The sequence below is a fragment of the Clarias gariepinus genome, chromosome 13 (genome assembly GCF_024256425.1).
Source record: "Clarias gariepinus isolate MV-2021 ecotype Netherlands chromosome 13, CGAR_prim_01v2, whole genome shotgun sequence".
Lineage (NCBI taxonomy): Eukaryota > Metazoa > Chordata > Actinopteri > Siluriformes > Clariidae > Clarias > Clarias gariepinus.
Genome location: NC_071112.1, coordinates 22653417 through 22674382, shown reverse-complemented (window position 1 = coordinate 22674382; position 20966 = coordinate 22653417). Strand labels below are relative to the sequence as shown.

Below are 20966 nucleotides of genomic sequence, written 5' to 3'. Positions count from 1 at the left end.
AATGTTTCACAATGTGTCCCTGAATGAAGGGAGGCTCAAAATCAAAAGTACCAGTCAGTATCTGGTGTGGCCACCAGCTGCTTGAAGTACTGCAGTGCATCTCCTCCTCATGGACTGCCTATTGCGGACAGTCTGAGCACTGATGGAGGGATTGTGTGTTCCTGGTGTGACTCGGGCAGTTGTTGTGGCCATCCTGTACCTGTCACGCAGGTGTGATATTCGGTTGTACCGATCCTGTGCAGATGTTGTTACACGTGGTCTTCCACTGCGAGGATGATCAGCTGTCCTTCCTGTCTCCCTGTAGCGCTGTCTTAGGCGTCTCACAGTGCGGACATGGCGATTTATCGCCCTAGCCACATCAGCAGTCCTCATGCCTCCCTGCAGCATGCCTAATGCACGTTCACGCAGATGAGCAGGCACCTTGGGCATCTTTCTTTGGGTGTTTTTTACAGTCGGTAGACAAGTCTCTTTAGTGTTCTGCGTTTTAAGAACTGTGACCTTAAATGCCTACTTTCTGTAAGCTGTTAAGGTCTTAACGACTATTCCACAGGTGCATGTTAATTAATTGATTATGGTTAATTGAACATGCATGGAAAACATTGTTTAAACCCTTTACAATGAAGATCTGTAAAGTTATTTGGATTTTTACAACATTATTGTTGAAATACACAGTCCTGAAAAAGGGACGTTTTTTTTTTTGCTGGATATATAAGGGAGAACATCGGTCTGGCTGACATTGGCAGCCAGTTGACAGCAGTGGTACAATATATTGAGGAAGACCACTCAACCATATTAGACATGCTTTGCCACAGGCCTGCTAGTCAGAAGAAGCATTAAAACCTGATTCAACAAGAACAAAACAGAAGTGATAATACTGAGCTCCAAAGATAAAAGGCTTAGGATGAATGCCAAGCTCAAAACTAAGACTCTGAATTCCACAAAGCAAGGGGCTCAGATCCCAGTCAGAAATCTCAGTTTCAAAAGTAATATTAAAGCACTAACACAGTTAGCCTTTTACCACTTCAAAAACATGGAGAAATTCATAGGGTTTATATCTGCACAAGGCACTGAAAAATGATCCCTGTATTTATTTTTTGGGGGGGCTGACTACATTGTTCGGAGCAAGGTGTCACAGTGGGTAGCTTTACAGCTAATAGCTCCAGAGATACTGCCTGTGTAGAGTTTCCCATGTTCTCCCAATATGCTTGTGGTTTTCCTCTGATTTCTTTACTTTCCTCCCACTGTGCAAATAAATGCGTATAGGTGGTTTCGCTAATCTAAATTACGCCTGGGTGTGAATGAGAATTTATATTGTGCCTCACAATGGTTTACCACAACCCTGACCGGAATAATGTGCTCATTGCAAGATTTTTCAGATCATTCCGATTTTTGTAACATCATCTTTAATTTCAAGTTTATTTGTCATGTGGACAAAATGTCAGGGGACAATTGTACATTCAAGGTCTTGTTGTGAGACTCAGGTACTATACAGCTGTGCAATACACAAAATTTGTTTATTTATATATATTTATACTGTGTGTATACAGGCCTTCTTAACCATAATCATTTCTTATTTAAGGATTGTAGTCATGTCAAGTCATAAATTTTTAAATAGTTGTTTGAAACCATTTGAAATCTAATGATAACTGAAATCACCCAAACATACCCAATTAAAAATTTACATATCCTTGAATGTATAGCCAAATTATAAACACTCAGGTTAAAACACACATGTGACTCATTGTAATTGTAATTAGTGTCCTTGCATAAATAGTCAGGGGGTGTTTTAGCTTATGAGGTAATGTATTGTACCGTGGGAAAGACAAAAGAACTGCCAGTGGACCTGCGTAATAAGGTAGTTGAACTTTGTAAAACAGGAAAAGTATATAAAAAGACATTTAACACCTGAAAATGCCAATCAGTACAGTTAAATCTCTGATAAAGAGGTGGGAAATAAGAAGTTCTGTTGATACTAAGCCACAGTCAGGTAGACCAAAAAAAGATTTCACCCACTAAGACGCGAAGAAAAATCCACAAACAACATAAGGATATCACAGGCTGCTCTGGGGAAAAATGGTGTTAAAAAGGGAAGTTACTTGAACACAAATGACCTGCATGTTCGAGCTTCCAGGCCACAAAAAGTCACATCAGTCTTCTGACCTCAGTATCATTGAGCCACTTTGAGGAGATCACAAACATGCAGTTCATGCAAGACAACCAAAAAATGTATGGCATTTTGCCAAGAAGAATGGGCAATAAAGACCTTTTAATTGTCTTTAATTGTCTTTATTACAAAAGACTGCATGCCATCATTGATACTAAAGGGAGAAAGACTGTGGTAGTGAAAGGCAATGCAGATAAGGGTGCATGTTGAGTAGAGATATATATATATATATATATATATATATATATATAGTATTGAGCAGTCCTATATTTAAAACTCACTGGCCACTTCATTACTCAATTGATAGTTAATGGAAATATCTAATTAGCCATTAACATGGCAGCAACTCAATGTGGTTAGACACAGTCAAGATCTGCTGAAATTCAAACCAAGCATCAGAATGGGGGTGATTTAAATGAATTGGAACATGGCATGGTTGTTAGTGCCAAACTGGCTCGTCTATGTCCAAAACTGCTGATCTACTGGGATTCTAATATACAACCATCTCTACTGTTTACAGAGAATAGACGGAAAATATTCAGTGAGTCTCATTTCTCTTGGCAAAAATGCCTTGTTGGTGCCAGAAGTCAGAGGAGTGACCAGACTGATAGAAAGGAAACATTAACTCAAATAACATCTCATAACAACTGAGTTATGCTGAAGAGTATCTCTGAATTCACAACACGTCAAACCTTAAAACAGATGGGCTACTGCAGCAGAAGACCACACTGGGTGCCACTAATGTCAGCTAAGTACGTGAAACTGAGGCTTTAATTCACATGGGCCCACCTAAATTGGGCAACAAAAAAATTGCATAAATGTTGCCTGGTCTGATATGTTTCAATTTCTAAAGCAACATTAGAATAATAGGGTCATTTGGCGTAAACAACATAACAGCATGTGTCCACTCTGCTTTCCGTCAAAGGTTCAGATTGGTGGTGGTGGTGTAAGGGTGTGGGGGATAGTTACTTGGCACACTTCGTGCCCCTTGAGCATTGTTGATATGCCACAGCCTACTAGTGTTGTTGCTGAGCATGTCCATCTCTTTCTCTTTTTTCATATCTCTGCCATCTGTACGATAACACACCATGGCACAAAGCTGATATCATTTCAAACTGGCTTCTTGAACATGATACTGGGTTTGACCTTATTTGATATTTCTTTTAGAAAAGGATCCCAGTTTAATTTTACATTCAACTTACTCTCTATCAAGTTTCTCCATCTGAGTTCTTCAGTTTCCTCCCACTGTCAAAAAACATCCAGGTAGGCAACATGGCAATATTAAAATGCCCTTATGGAATGAATGTGTGAGAAAGGTGTCCTTTGATGGCCTTGCCTTGTCCTATGATGGTGACCAGTGTCAGTGTCACTGCTATATATTTAGGTAGACAACTGAATGATAAAATTAATCTGTTCTGAAGTGTTAGCATGGTATATTGTTTGAATAAAAAAAAATCGTCCGCTATCCAAAATAAAACCTCTATGTTACTTATTTTTTTATACTAACATCAGTGGCTTCTCTTGTTTCCAATGTGATACAAAGCATTGATTTCTCCCGAAGGCTCGTAGTATTTATTTGATTGACCGCAAAATACCGTTTGTAAAAAAAAATCATTGTTTTTCCTTTCATAGGAGTTTAATGGCATCCAATTTCGACACTCTGAAAGAAATTATAATTGTAAATTTTAAAACACCCTGGGTCTTAATATTTCACCTTTAAATAGAAAATGAACTCACCCTCGAAATATTTACTTCATATGCACTATACGGACGTATTTGGCCAAACAAGATTTTGGAGTGCTTCTGTGGTAATTCGTGTCCATTCATTCTGTAGAGCATTCATGAGGTCAAGCACTGAAGTAGGCAATCTCCATTCCAGTTCATGCCAAAGGTGCTTGATGGGGTTGAGGTCATGGCTCTGTGTGGGCCAGTCAGGTTCTTCCACACTGAACTCATCAAACCACGTCTTTGTAGTCCTTGCTTTGTGCACTGTGGCACAGTGATGTAGGAATAGAAAAAGGTCTTCCCCAAACTGTTCCCAGAAAGTTGAAAGCCTTGATACGCTGAAGCATTAAGATTGCCCTTCACTAGGGATAATTCAATCATTAACAGATTTGGTGAACATATTTATACCTTTGTGTATCTGTAAAATAAAACCAGTTCCAGAAGATCCTAAGAATTCTAAGAATTTGGACTCATGCACAGCACACTCCACAGCCATTAAAATCAAAAGAGTTTGTGAACATTTTTTAGCTTGGCACAATGTGACAGTCTACTCTGGTATTTTTGCTCAGCATATTATACTGAATAACAGTTGAGGAGACAAGAAAAAGCACGGACTAAAGAATGTCTTGCTTGTGTGCCTCAGACTGTGTAGCTTTCAACATTAGATGCAAACCACATGCAACCTTTTTAGCCTGAGTGCTTCTTTTTGCTTTTTCTTTTTCTTTTTTTTTTTTGGTGCAAATCAAATAAGAATTTCCTCTACTGTATTTTTATAAAGACTTTCTATTGTGTTTTACCTTGTGGCAAGTGTATGAAATATAAAATAACCTAATAGTGGATGTTTTCAGCTACACCTTAACTGATTTTGACATTTTTCTGCTTTTCCGTGTGCATTCTACCTTTATTTTTATGATTTTAATTATCATTGTAATAATATTCCGACTGCAAACATACAGCACAGTGTTACACCTCACACGCCACAATGACTCTCTAGGGATTTGTTGTCCTTGTCACTCAGAGTGAATACATGCATAATAAATCAGTACTGTGATGAGGCTTGTTCTTTCAGATGCTCGTTTAGCAGACACTTTTATCCCAAAAAAAATGTCTATCTAAGGCAAAATTTTATCTGTTTGCATACTGGGCTGTTTAGGGTTAAAGGCTTAAAGACCTACTGTAATAGTGGATTTCTGCCAGTCACTGCATGTTGAAAAGCATTGTGTTCACTAGTGCAAAACTTAACTGATGAGCTACTGCTTCCTCATTAAAGCAAAACTGCATTAAATCTTCAATCACAGTAATACAGTATGTGGTCTTACAAAGACAGCGTTTCTAATAACTTGTATCTTGGGTGACATGAAAATAACTTATTGAGTATGCCCAATTAGGCAGAAGCCATGAACAAAATAAATGGTTATGAGAGGGGTAAATCACTGCATCTGTTTTCAGTCCACTGCAATTCTTTACTTAATTAAGTCTTCCAGCTTCACTGAACTAAAATTCACAACTTTTGCCAGAAACTGAGTTTGTATTTGTATTTATAAACTGAGCTTATATTTGCAAATAACGGTGTGCTATGTGGTGGCCGATTTATGTGCGAAAATGTTCTCCAGGTTCTCCGAACCATTCTTTCACTATTTGAGTTGAGGGTGTGTCCTGTGACATAAAGGAAGAAAATCCATTCATAGATGTACATTCAGGTCAACAGCTGACCTTATTTCATTGCCTCATAACGTTGCTGAGTGTAGACCAGACCAACCAAAGCAACCTCAGATTATTACACTATGGCCAGAGGATTGTACAGTGGGCCCAATGCATGATGGGTGAATTGCTTCATGCGTTTCCCTTCTTAATCTGGGATCGGGTTAATCTCAGGACATGATGTTTTTAGTTTGTTCCAAATCTTGAACCAGGTATTCTTATTGACAAACATACTGTACTGTAATGTATAACATGTTATCAATATTTAATACAAACTTATATCTGTTAAATAGTCTGTGTTATGTGTCTCACTTACTATCACTCTTTTATCATCTATACGCTTTGTCCTGTATCCAGGATACACATACAGGCAATTTGGAAATGCCAATTTACAGTACCATGTACACAGAGACGGGAATCGAACCTGGCCAGGAATCAAACCTGGACCCTGGAGGTGCAAGGCGACAGTGTTGACCACTACACCACTGTGCCACCATGAGTGTTACTTATGAGTCCAATAGTTACTAATCAGCCCTGGTCACCACCTCTTTTGAGCAAAATCTTCAGGTATATTTTTAGTTAAGGTATAATGATATGCGCAATGCATGCATTAATTGCATGTGAATATAACGATGGTCAATGAGGACATGCAAAAAAAATAATTATGTGTGTGGGTGGGGGGGCCTTAAATCACCAAAATTAGAGATCATCCATCTATTATTATGTACTGGAACTTTGTTTTTAGGATTTCTGTTTAAAACAGAGGGAAATAAGATAACTCTTGTTTACCTTTTATTAACTTGACAAAAGTTGGGCAAATCCTTTAGATTAATCTTAAAGTAAGAGCATTCAACTTCCCTGTAACAGTGTTTACAGATATGCTATAAACTTAAACAATGTAATTTCATCCTTAATCCAGTAGATTTTCCTTTTTTTAAAAAAAACATGACCAATTTACCCTGCTTATGTGCCCTAATAAGCTGACATCTACATAAATCCTATATTTTCCAAAAGGACATCATTAAAAATCATTTTAAGATCGATATGTCAAAAGCTGTACCACATATGAAGTGTTACCAAAGCTTCTGGAGGGCATCACATTATATCTATTCCGCCTTGCAATTTTCTCAAGCTCTTTGTGCCCAAGATATTGTATTTCCAGCTGTGATCAGAAGATAAGACTCTTTACCCAATGTATGAAAACCTCTCCAGCCATTACAAAAGAGGCTACATCTTTTTTTTTTTTTGGAGTTTGAAATATTAAAGGTTTTAGAATTGTTTAGGGTCAGTCAGAGTTTCATGTGAATTCACTGATGGCCATGTGATTAACAGTGTGAATATACATGCAAATATGCTTTGAGAGAGATGGCTTTATTTGAGCTCTCATTATTGAAACTGCAATAACTGAATAACTAGTGAATCTGAATAATTTTTTTTGCAAAAGATTAGTATTATCCAAGTTAAACAGTGGAGTAGTGATTTTGCTCTCAAAGGTCAGTGTGAACGTTTGATACCAGTATATTGGAAATGTTGAATATTGGGATATTGCAGGATAGTTTCAATGCTTAATAGAGTTGTAACTGAATATTTTGTTAAAATGAAAAAAGATAATGGGGCAGCTTGGTGGTGTGGTGGTTAGAACTGTGGCCCTGTACCTAAATAACCAAGGGTTCCATTCTCACCTTGGGTCTGGGTGTATGCCATTCGCATATTCTCACCATGCTTGATGGGTTTCCTCTGGGTACTCCGCTTTCCTCCCGAAGACTAACAATATGCAGAATAGGCTAACTGGCATTCCCAAAGTGCCTATAGTTAGTGTTTGTGCCCTGCGATGGATTGGCACCCTGTCCAGGGTGTACCCCACCTTGTGCCTTAAGTCTCCTGGGATGGGCTCCAGGACCCCCGCAACCCTGAATACAGGATAAAGTGGTATAGATGATGGGTGAGTGAGTGAGTAAAAGAAAACTGTTTAGGGTCAATCAGGGTTTCATGTGAATTCACTGATGACCATGTGATTAACAATGTAAAAATACATGCAAATAGCTTTGAGAGTGATGGCTTTATTTAAAACTGTAATAACTTATTAATGGCCACAGCAGATTCCTATCAGTGCCTCACTGTATGTGGGGTTAATACCCTTCCTGTTTAGCCTATGCTCACCTCTAGTTTAAATTCAAATACAGATAGTTCCACTTTGTGTTACCCCAAATCCTCTGCAGCCAAACTACAGAAATCTTTCCAGTGGAAAGAAAAAAGTTATATTGACAAAGGCCCTAAGCTAAACTGTCAGAACAGAGCACTAAGGGAACTTTTCTAACACTATTCTTTTTATTGCTGAAATAGAAGGTCTAAGACAATTTATTCTCCTTTATTCATCTGACATCAGAATGTAAATTACTTCGCATGTCATTCCAAGGCAACCATGAAATAACAATAAGAATCTACAAGAAGAAATTCTTAGACTGGCTTAACAGTTAATTAGGGATTAGAGTATAAATGAATCCCGATGTGAACATTTCATTAATCCATACCAGATTTGAGAGATTGGTGTGTTTTTGATACAGTTAAGTCTGTAGACTAGGAGGCTGATTCCTGTAATATGTGCCATGTGTGCTAGTAAATTGCAATGTACCTCAGTGGTGCTGTTCCTAATGCGATTACTGTACATGCTTGTGAGATTTGAAGGAGAGACACTGGCATGATTTACATGCTTGCAAAATCAATTAGAGGACCTGCTTTTCTAAAGAATCACTCAACATAGAGACAAACATCAAGAGAGACCTCAGAATAGATTTCCTATTGGGAGCATTTTTGGGGCATATTTAGGGCTTAAACTGTAAAAATAGGGATTTATTGAAATTTTTTTGACCATATCCAAAATTCGTATTTTTATTACAAATCATAGGGACTCGCAGATTAACGGGGTCTGCTGTAGTGAATACTAACATTAGCTGTGTGTGGCACGGTGTCCTACCATATTTAGCATCATGGGTTCGATTTCCGCCTTGGGTCTGTGTTCTCCCTGTGCTTAGTGGGTTTCCTTCGGTACTCCTGTTTCCCCCCACAGTCCAAACATGTGCAGTGTAGGCTTTTTGGCATTCCAGATTGCTGTAATGTGTAAATGAGTGTGTGTGGCTGTGTGTGCACTGTGATGGATTGGCACCCTGTCCACGGTATACCGCTGCCTCATGCCCTGGGTTAGGCTCCTGGCATCCCATAACCCTGTACAGGATAAGCAATATAAAGAATGTATGAATGAATGAAAGAAAGATTAGTTGGTTAATTAATAACACACTATGTTTATTTTCTTGTATTTTTCTGCTTTGCTCATGGTGGCATAAAATACATATTACATATACAGTATAAAATACACAAATAGGCCAGTGTGCTAGTGGTGAAAATTCAGAGAGTCAGCGAGAGTGTATTCCCAACAAACATCCTGTATAATGAAGCATTTTATCACTGCATGTGTAATCTAGTGTAGATGATATTACACACACATTTTCTACGCAGACACAGTTTAATAGGCTTTTGGGATTTACATTTAAAATAAGTTTAAAAAAAAAGGGATAAGATGAATAAAAAGACTTTGTTATTTTATAGTTTTAATAATGATATACCATTGTTTGTTTGTTTATTTATTTACTGTTAATTGGTTCTTTGTGTTTCTGTTTAAGTCAGATATCATCTATGAAAGTCTCTCAGAAGCTTCTGTTCAATGACAGAGAAACGCCCAATAATTTCCTTTTCACATTTCATCTACTCAACAGATTCTTTTCCCAGTGAAAATAATGCAGATAATGCATGAAACCTTTATTTTGTGCTCATTCCTGTATATAGGAATACGTGCATCTGTGAGGAGCAGAGGGAATATCGAATGTGTGGCATTTTAAGGTCTTTGTTTTTCATTTCCTTTTCCTGCTAGCAGGGGACAATGTAATAGCATAAGACACGTAGAGGAATTCCTCCCACTTTAAGGCGGCGCTGCGTTATGGCCCAAAGCCACTCTATTATTGCTCTATCCCTGTTGCTGTGGTAGCAATCCCCTCGATGCTCGGTCACTGTCTTATCAGGTGCTGCTGTCTAACTGCATCTTTAAAAAAAAAAAAATGACCCAGGGAAAGAGAGAAACGAGAGTGGTGATGGTAATCCTCCTCCATTTAAGCTGTCAGCCATGAAAGAATCATTTACCTTTGAGACATTTCTACAACAATGGGGATCTTAAAAAGTCACAAATAAATCATCACTAGTAGTATTTTTTTTTTAAATATAGTCAGTAAATAGGGGTGGCTTAGTGGTTAGCATTGTCGCCTTGCACCTCCTGGGTTTGGGTTCGATTACCGCCTAGGCTCGATGAACGTTGTATGTTCTCTCCATGCTTGGTGGGTTTCCACCGGTTTCTTCAGTTTCCTCTTACAGATCAAAGACATGCAGATTATGCCAACTGGCATTCCCAAATTGCCCATAGTGTGTGACCAGAGGTCCTGCCACAATCATAAAAAATTGGAATAAATACAATGTGACCATTGGCCTCCACAGTCCCTAGTTGGACCATAGAGGTTCCTGGATGGATGAATGGATGGATTAAAAAGGAGACAAGATTAGTGCACTTAGTTCAGCATGTGACAATATTCTGTATCAGCTATTCAATTAGGATGAGATTTTAATTAATGTAGATCAGAATCAGAATCAAAGTCATAAATACACTATATATCCACACACTTTTGCTTGATGTTCACCAAGTATTAATAGACAGGTATCCATATATCCCTTTGGGACTATAGTGTATCTCTGGTGCAAATCTCCTCATATATTTTGCACACCTAAGGAGAAAGAGATCCTGAAAAAGCATACAGTAAGTAAGAAATATTTGCGAATATGCAAATGATGTTTACAGTACATTTACATTACAAATGCTAATACAATATTGTGAAGACATACTGTGGTTGTACAGTATTTGATATGGTCTGTGTTGAAAGAAAAACAAGGTTAATACACTCTGTGATCAGTGTCATGAGATTTGTTGGTATGATTAGACACAGTGCTTGAGGCATATCATTGCAGTAGAGCTTTGGGAGCCATACTGATCACACAATGATTAAACCAGGGAGGTTGAAAAGCCTCAGCTGCCTTGAATTTCATATTGTGCACGCTGTTTGGATTGCAAAAAATATTTTGATGCACAATCTCTCTCTACCTCTGTGTCTCTTGCTCTAGTTCGCACTAGACTCTTATATAACATTTAAGCTGTTGAGGATGTAACATTCAGACTCCCTAAAGATTAAAAATACATTCACTTTAATAAGCTTTTATATGTAAGGCAGTATTTTGTAATTCTTTACTAGTTAATAGCCAATAGCAAATTCCAAGCCAATAAATGATAAATCAAGTGAGTAAAATTTAACAAAGGTTTAGGGTGTTGGAATATTTTATCTAAGAATATAATTGCATAAACATAAAACAAAAAAAATGAAAAAGTTTTTTTGGAGCTTCTCCAAAGGCTTTAATAAAAATTATACTATATGTTTAATACAAACTTTTGATCAAGATCACAAACAGTTTCATGACTGGATAAAAACACTGCAAAACACTGACGCATTTAAACACAGACAGCTGGCATTTTTCACACATATCTGTGTTTTCTTACAATTTTTCCCATCTAGCTGAGCACTCGCCTTGCTTAAGGGTGAAACAGTCGCTCACTGTGCTCAGCTCCTTAAAACATGCCATTAGGTGGAATGGCTAGCCAAAATTGCCCCTAGGTGTGAATGAGTGTTTGCATGGTGCCCTGTGGTCAACTGGCATCCTTATAAGTATTCTTGTCGTGTTCCCAGTGATCCTATGATAGGCTCCTGGTCCACCACAGTGTAACTGTCCTATCATACACCAATACTTACTTATATAACTATTTACAAATTAACATTTTGCATCAGTTTTTTTTTTTTCTTCCAGCAAGGTAGAATGTATTTTTTTTATATAAGGATGGCATAAAGGTTGGGCTTAGTGGTTAGCACTGTTGTCTTGATTCTTCAGGGTCTCCGCATTGGGTCTGTGTGCATGGAATTTGCATGTTCTCTCCATGCTTGGTCCGTTTCCTCCAGGTGCTCCGTTTCCTCACACACAGTCCAAAGACATGCAGATTAGACTAACTGATGTTCCCCAATTGCCTGTATGAGCATGTGAACGTATGTATGTGTGTATGCCATGCGATGTATACTTCCAGTGAAGTGTTACACCGATCAGGGATAACATTATGGTCATGCGCCTAATATTGAATAGATTCCCTTTTTTGCCACCAAAACAGTGATGCAGTGACTCATTTTTGTGGGAATCAGCATTAAACTTTTCATCAATTTAAGCTACATTAGTTCTTGTATTGGAATAGGCTACTCGGGCTAGTCTTCACTCTCTATGTGCATCAGTAAGCCTTGGCCACCCATGACACTGTCACCGGTAAACTGGTTTTCCTACTACTTTGTATGTCCTGACCACTGCAGACCAGGAACATCCCACAAGACCTGCAGTTCCGGAGTTGTTGTGATCTGGTCGTCTAGCCATCACAATTTGGCGAATGCCTCTCAAATCTTTATGCTTGCTCATTTTTTTTCCCTCTACACATCAACTTGCTCGACAATATCTTCACTTGCTGCCTATAATATCCCTTCCAGGAGCCACTGTAACGAGATATTGTAACTGTAGCTACTGTAAGAGGAGCCACATTGTGATGGGTGATGTAATGGGTCAGAGCAACTCCAAAACTGCAGGTCTTGTTGGATGTTCCTGGTGTTCAGTGGTCAGGACCTACAAAAAGTGGTGTACATGGCAGAGGCGAAGGCAGGCTCATGTAGTCCGATCCAATAGCTCAAATCTCCGAAAAGGTTACAGTAATGGGTTAATGTTATGCATGTGGTTATCCAGAGCAATGTTATTTAGTCATTAAATGAATTTGAAATGAGGTGGGGTTTCTATATTATAAAAATTGAAAGAAACTTTCATGCTGCTCATAATACATATACCATCAGAGCACTACTGAGAAGACAGGCTAACTAATAGATAAGAGACATATGACAGAGTATTACAGAAAAAAAAGTACAGTCAGCTTCATTAAGGCTCCACTACGACGACGGTGAAATATTAAAATGATAATAAAAAGTGAAATGTCCCAGAACAGTGACTGCAGCGACATTAGAGCTACTTCCTGAGGTTCTATGCATTATTAAAGAAGGAAAAGCCTTTCTGATGATCCAGTGATCTAGCTGGAGTGACAGCCTGATTTAAGTAGGGGCTTCTACAGGCAAAAAAGAAACCAAAGCTTACCCATATGTATAAATATACCTCATGTCAAAGTGAACGGTGGACCGTTTTTAGCACAGCAGTGACGCTGACATGCTGATAGTGTGGTAGTGTGTGTTGTGGCAGTATGAGGGTTTTAAAGATCTTAATATTCAGCCAACAGCAGTTCTGCGGTTCGAGAATGACACTGATAGAGTGGCAAGTTGATTGCCGGTAAGCGTGCATAGTGTTTAAAAACACTTCTGCACTTTATACACTCATAACAGAGATACACAGACTACCACGTCAGTGTCACGGAAGCACCTGGAGTCATTCACCACCCAGATCATATCAAGTAATTTGGTGATCCATTTCCATAATGGATGGGGTAGATATGGACCTACGTATACAGAAGCACACACACTTTCACAAACAGGCAAACAAAAAACACATGCTTAGGGCTATGCTGCTTATACATATATTATACAGAGCATGTTGCCAGCACTAACATTATAGTTAATAAATAATGCACACTATCTGTAGTTACATCTCAATCTCACTTATTGTCTACTTGTATACACTTTTTTCCTGTACAGAGGGTTGGGAGGACCTGGAGCCTATATCTTAGAACGGGGGGCCAATCCATCACAGGGCACACATATACACACACACAGTACGGGCAATTTGGGAACACCAGTTATCCTAATCTGCATGTCTTTGGACTGTGGGAGGAAACCCACCAAGCACAGGGAGAACATGCAAACTCCATGCACACAGAACCGTGGCGGGAATTGAACCTGGAACCTGGAGGCAACAGTGCTAACCACTAAGTCACTGTGCCACCATTAGTAGTAACATGTAATGTTAAAAATAGCTCTAGTTATCACAAATAATCTAGATATAGTCATTTTTCTTCTCCCAGCTTCCCTGCTTTCTTCTCCATTAAAGAAATTACACCTTCTGAGCTGCCAGAAACAAGAAGTCAATGTATATACGTATATTCTTGTGGTTGTACAACATCCACACACTGGATATTCGTGATTTTTTTACTTAAACTTTAACCATGATTAAATAATTTCAATGCATGCTAAAAAGTGTTTTTGATGTTGTATTTCAGTTTCAATACAACTGTGGTTTATTCTACAAAAGTTGGTGAATAGTGCCCTCAGATGGTATCGCTTATGTATTACTACACTACAAGCCGGGATCAATATCAGGTTTTATCAAGCAGACAGGACATATAAAAATAAATTAATGCTCTTTTCTTATTTATTAAATGAAAGGACATCAATAAATCAGAATATCATATCAACAAAATAAGAGAATTTAAATATGTGGAGAACAGATCTCTTGTCCGGGTGAAGAGGGATCTTACAAAACGAGTAGGAAACAGACCAAGAGCATTTCAAATCCTTTTTTATTTTTATGCATGTGAGAAAGAAACATAAGAATAAGCAGTGGGACATTTACAAGTTTACAAATGATTTCCAAGGACACTTTAAAACCGTGTCAGCTGAGTCTTTTGAGGACCAAAACTGTGACGCTGTTCCCAGTCACACCACCAAACTGGAAACACGGTGTAGGCAGCTCTTGTAGCAATTTAAAGCCTGGAAGATACACACATACAGGAGAATTTAAGACTGATGATAAATTTTTGTTCTGATTTTTTTTTTCTTCAGTATTCAAAATAATTAAGTATTCAAGTATTATTACCGTTGAAGATTTTACATAAATACATATGGGAGCTTGAATTACATATGCAGCTTTTTATCATATAATTAATATTCAAAAAAGGGACAAATAGGCCTAAAAAACAGCAAGAAAACATGCTCCTTAATGGCAAAATGGCATTTAATGTGTGTGTGCGTGTGTGTGTGTATGTGTTTTCTGTCAAATCCTTGTACAAGCTGTATTTACAGGGTGTCCCAAGAGCCTCTAATCGCATTCAATGGTCTGGAGTTCTTTGGTGACTAGATTGGTCACTGTGGCCTTGTATTGAATTAGTAGTTTGTTTGTTTTTTACTTGTGGTAGCATATAAAGGCCTTGGTGTACCAGGAGAAATGTCATCCATTCATGCATTCATTTATCTTCTACATTGCTTATCCTGTGTACAGGGTGGGGGAAGCTTGAGCCTATACCAGGAGAATTTAGCCTCGAGACAGGGTACTCCCCGGACAGGGTCCTAATCTATTGTAAGGTGCGCACACACACACACAATGGGAAATTTGGAAACGCCAATTAACCTAATCTGCATGTCCTTTGACTGTGAAAGGAAACCGGAGGACCAAGAGGAAACCCACCATGCACGGGCAGAACATACAAACTTCGGGACTCGAACCCTGTGACTGGAGGTGCCACATTGCTAACAACTATGCCAATGTCTCTCCAAGGAGAATAAAAATTATTAAAAGGAATGCATTTGCATGCAATTATATGCATAACATCAGATGTTAACATAGGTTTATTGTAAGTAAGAGAGATGATGTGTTAGCTAACCCTAACCCAAGCCGTCGTACTGTAGGGAGGATTATGTTATAAACAAAGTTGTGCTTCAGTACTGATTTTGCCTACAGTCCTAAGTGAAATTCTTGCCTAAAGATACAATCTAAAAAATGGTTGTTTATGTAACAACTTTTGCAACATCATCATTTTTTCGATTAGATTAGTTTAGATTCAATTTTATTGTCATTGTGCAAAAGTACACATACAGAGCCAATGAAATGCATTTCTCCTCTCCTGACTGTTCCAACCACTCAGCATTCAGCATCACCAGTATACTAACCACTGACCTGATTACCCATCTTCACCTGCATCTGTTTCTTACTGGTTTATGCCACAGGTTAAATAGGTTTTTATGCTTAAATGATTCATAGCTCATTATGTGATTCAACAAACAAAATAATTCCTCTGAAACTGATCAGTACAGGTACTGGGGGGGGGGGTAAAGTAAAGTTGCAAGCAGAAACCCAAATATACTGAAATAAATTTTACTCTCTTCTACTACTACTTTTTTTACTACTATTTTTAACTTTTTCATTAAGTTAGCGTCAGTAATCCTCCCACCCCTTTTTTTTTTTGTTCTATTTTATTTAATTTTTTTGTATATCTAAAGTTGCTCTACTTTTAAGTAACTTTAGCTCCCGTACTTGGGCTGAAGATCTGCAGCAGCTGTTCTTTGGTCCAGTTACAGGAGGTGATGACAAAATGTCCCTGCGGCTTAAGAGCGGCTTTCAGTGATGTGAGATACTGGAGTTTTGCCATTTCTCTGTCCTCAGGGTTCAAACTAATAGCGTCGAAAGTGCCTTTGTCTATACACAGGTCAAACCCTTTCAGCTCAGGACAGGGGTTCAGAAAATCCTGTTCCTGTAATTATACAAAATGCAAAAATGTTAGGCAGGTTGAAAACAAAACCTTTTAGACTGTAACAATTTTTTTTTTACTTATCTAAAAGTTTGAAAATGCAGGTTTTGTAATACTTGTGTTGAAGTCTGGATAGTGCCATGTTAAGCAGGAGTCACTAAAACTCACTCACTCTCTACCACTTATCCTGTTACAGGGTCACAGGAAGCCTGGAGGCTATCCCAAGGGACTTGGCATACACCCTGGACAGGGTGCCAGTCATGGCGGAAACAAACACTCACACACTGTGGGTAATTTGGAAATGCCAATTAGCTGCCTGTCTTTGGACTTTGGTGGGGGAAGGCCACAGTGTTAACCACTACACCACTGTGCCGCCTGTCAGTTTGATTTAATGCATTGAGATAATCACATATAATTATAATTTAATTTGCATTAAATAGCTAATAAATAAAATATAAATTATAAATATAAATCCAATTAATTTTGCAGCCATGTAATATAGATATTACACTATATTGCCAAAAGTATTGGCCCGCCTGCCTTCACATGCATATGAACTTGAGTAACATCCAATTCTTCATCCACAGGGTTTATGATATTAGCCCACCCTTTGCAGCTTTAACTCTTCTGTGAAGGTTTAGGAGTGTGTTTATGGGAATTTTTGACTATTCTTCCAGATGCGCATTTGTGAGGTCAGATACTGATGATGGATGAGAAGGTCTAGCTTGCAGTCTCCACTGTAATTCATCCTAAAGGTGAATTCTATCAGGTTGAGGTCAGGACTCTGTAAAGGCCAGTCTTCCACCCTAAACTGGCTTATACTCAAGTTGGGCTCGGCCCCTTACTTCCAGTAAAATGAACCCTTAGTGCTTCAGCATACCGAGACATTTTGGACAATTTCATGCTCCCAACTTTGGGGACGGCCCCTTCCTGTTCCAACATGGCTCTGGGTATTTCTGCTTATTCAGCTATTTTCATGCTGGAATATGTTTGGCCCTCTTATTATCAAGGAAAGGAGGTTGTAATGATACAGCAGACAAAACAATGTATTCTGTAATTGTGTGCTTTCAACTTTATGGCAAGAGTTTGGGGAAGACCATAAAATTTTTGTGTGAAGTTATGATGAATTCAAACTTTTGTCTATATAATTACCCATAAGATCTTTATTGAACCCAAACCAAATTAAAAGGAAAGAGACCAAAAAATTAACATGCTTACTGACACCAGATTTCATTGCACTGGGAAACAACCAGAGTAAACTCCATGCGTACACCCGTACCCTGAAGTTGTAAGGCAACAGTGCTAACGACTACACCACCGTGCGATAAAGGCGGCCAGTGGTTTAAACAAATAAAAACTTGATTTAAAAAAAAAATTCTTTTGATTTTATTTGGGTATGCTTTCCTTACAGTGTGACTAAAGTTGCGCAACACTTTTTACACTTTGCAAATGTAAGATTAATCAACAATCAAGTTACATAAGGTATTAACATATTTTTTTACTACCAAGAAATACTGAAACTGTTACTGCATGATTTGTTTTACAAAAACATCTCACATGTCACACAATAAAGACCTCTCACCTGAACTTTAATGTTTGTTAAGCCCTCTTCTGCCAGGACATTTGATGCGAGTTCTATTGAGGCACTGGAATAATCTATTCCAGTAAGATTCATAAACCCATGCTTTGCCTTAAAAGAAAGTATTATTAATAATACTTAATAATAAAAAAATATGTGTAAAGATATTCTGTAAAACACTGCACTCGTGTATTGCAACATACCAGTTCTACCAGAAAGACACCATTTCCAGTGCCAATGTCCAATATGGCAGCATTTTCAGGTGTGTTCTGTTTCTCCATCCACCGGATTACACGGTTCATACTTTCCTCCCCAAACCTGAGGGCAGGAAAAAAGTATAGCATTGAGTATTGTATTGGACTATTAAGAATAGTAAAATGGGGATCAATTGTAGTAAATCAACTTCCAGTCTATTTTAAACCTTGCAGCTAGCACAAACTCTGCTCTTCTAGCACAGAAAGGTCTACCAGCCTGACCAACTGGTATCTGGGCAGAACAGGATGGAGTTTTCAACAGGGTTTCTTTATTATTACATTTTACATTACTACCTTATTTGGAAACTTAACCCAAAATTATTGCATTAAGTTTAAAAAAGTAATATCATATATAGTAAGAAAAGACATTACCATATTTCTCCAACATCTCCAATGTCTCTGAAGGTTTGGAGTTCCCTGTTATAAGCATTCTCCCAGCTAGGAGGAGAAAAACAATGGTCAGCATGTCATCATATGCTGTTTTATTATTATTATTATTATTAATACAATAGCAGTAGTATTATAAAACTAATTTTAATAATAACATTTTATTATGATGATGATGATACAACTCACTTTTTTAGTTTTTAGTGTAAGAACTACTTAATTACCTACACAATTAAGTAAATCAAATGTTTAAAGTTGTCTGGAATATGCCTGTTCCATCAGGGGGGAAAAAAAATTCACTGATGTGATAACCTTGTCATTTGCTGAGACTAGACCTGACCAAATAAAGCCACCCCAGATCATAACACTGCCTCCAGAGGCTTGTACAGTGAGCACTATGCATGAAAGGTGCATCGCTTCATGCGGTTTTCTTCTTACTTCCTTTATAAGGAGATTGGTTTAAAGAATGGGTCGGAAGTTTCTAAACTCATTTCCAGTAGTTACAAACCATAACCTGGGCACCATCACAGGGCACACACACGTTCTAAAAAGCCAATTAGCCTAATCTGCATGTTTTTGGACTGTGGTGTAGTGGTTAGCAATGTTGTTTTACACCTCCAGGATACAGGTTCAATGCTCACATCAGGTCTGTGTGCATGGAGTTTACTCTGGTTGTTCTCCCAGTGCTTGGTGGGTTTACTTCTACAGTCTAAAGACATGCAGATTAGACTAATTGGCTTTTTAGTACGTGTGTGTGCCCTGTGATGGATCGGCTCCCCGTCCAGGTTCTACCCTGTCTCCTGGGATAGGCTTTAGAGTCCTTGCGACTCTGTATGCAGTATAGACAGTGAGTGGGTGAATGACTAGCCTTAATTAATTTACTGTGATGAAAAGGTTAAAACTATAACCGAGTGCCAATCTTTATGGTGAAATGTATATATGTATATAGATTTACTTCACCATATAGAAAAATGTCAGTGCTTCAAAAGGCTTCAAATGATTGTATAGATTGCATTAAGCAAAGAAAACAACTAGGGAGATTAGTGCCATAAGGGAGGCTAGTGGTTTAAACAAATAGACTTTTGCAAGGAAACTATTTTCATTATATTTTGTATGCTTTCCTCACAGTGTGACTAAAGTTGCACAACACTTTTTACACGTTGCAACTGTAAAATTAATCAACAATCAAGCTACATCAGTTATTAACATATTTTTTCACTAACTAAGACATTTCAAAAATCACAAAAGTTATTCTATCATTTTTTAAAAAGATGATGCACATATGTGGTCACGTGATAACTAAGAGTAGAGATGTATTATTTACCTAGGGTTACATTACAGAACTGTAGAAGTTTACAGTTCAGGGGAATGACACAAGACAGGACTGTGTTTCTGACATCCACACGTGTTTAAGATATCGGATAAACCTGAGCAGAGGGATTGTGTTACTTTTAAAAAACTCACTATTCTTTTGTTCCGAGTTTTGATGGAGCGAAATCCTCGCCAGAGCCGGCGTGTGATCCCGAAGAACTCTCCTGAACATGTGAGCACTCTGAAGCCATCACTGCAGCTCCGGATATGGAACGTTCGGCCATATGATTTCATAATAAAAGTAGCTCACGTGCACTACATAGAGTAAAAGTCCGTATAGACTGGAAACTTCTCAACAGTAAACATAAATGTCCATAAACATTTGTAGAAATCATCAATGAAAAAATAGGGCTTATTATTTTTCTGTGGTTTGAATTAATTATAATCTACTAATCTAATAATTTATTAATTATTAAAAAAAAAAAAAATTAATAACCCTAAAATTTTTGTAAAAGAAAGAATCTCTATTCATTACTTTGTAATATATAACTACATTGTTATACCAGGAACACTGTGCCTACATCCTATACGGTAAACCAGTTCATTCAAGACACCATGCTCACACACACACACACACACACAGATCCATCTCTCTCTCCCCACACACACACAAACAGACACAAAGTGGCTTAACAATGTATACACACGTCAACAGTTGTTGTCTATGCCCTTTTTTTAAACCCAAAATGAATTATGGCCACAAGGTGTAGTATTATGTTTCGCCTGTTGGGACAGCAGGGTGGCTTCAGAGTCGTGGGTTCGTTTCCTCCGTTGTGTGCATGGAGTTTGCATGTTCTCCCCACCTTTTCACCGTCTTTTAGGAAAGGCTCTAGGCCCCATACAACCCTGCATACAGGATAAAGTGGTATAGACGATGAATGGATGAATAAGATATCAGTAGTCGTACCATTATTGAGGCTATTATGTCACTGTGAATTTTTTTGCGGGTATATTTTTAATGTTATAGTGTGTTTACACAAGAGAGAGAGAGAAAGAGAGAGAGAGAGAGAGATGATATATAAGCACAGACAGACCCCACAACCAACAAGTTGCCACTGTTGGGCCCTTGAGCAAGGCCCTTAACCCTTAACTGCTCAGATGTATAATGAGATAAAAATGTAAGTCGCTCTGGATAAGGGCGTCTGCCAAATG

The 20966-nt window shown here is 38.1% G+C and overlaps 1 protein-coding gene across 3 annotated transcripts; it reads right to left on the bottom strand.

Moving 5' to 3' along the window:
* Positions 1–14262: 14262 nt before the first annotated feature.
* Positions 14263–20017, bottom strand: eef1akmt2 (EEF1A lysine methyltransferase 2). 3 transcript variants are annotated; one of them, XM_053510137.1, is made up of 6 exons: positions 19908–20017; positions 18429–18494; positions 18006–18120; positions 17806–17913; positions 16010–16226; positions 14263–14469 (listed from the first exon to the last, which is right to left on the bottom strand). In XM_053510137.1, the coding sequence occupies exons 1-6, from the start codon at positions 20003–20005 to the stop codon at positions 14372–14374; spliced, it is 702 nt and encodes a 233-aa protein (XP_053366112.1). In that variant the 5' UTR covers positions 20006–20017; the 3' UTR covers positions 14263–14371. The 3 variants fall into 3 exon arrangements, with proteins under 3 accessions (XP_053366112.1, XP_053366111.1, XP_053366110.1); XM_053510136.1 differs by lacking the exon at positions 19908–20017 and adding an exon at positions 19768–19901; XM_053510135.1 differs by lacking the exon at positions 17806–17913 and having other exon boundaries at positions 19908–20012.
* Positions 20018–20966: the final 949 nt, after the last annotated feature.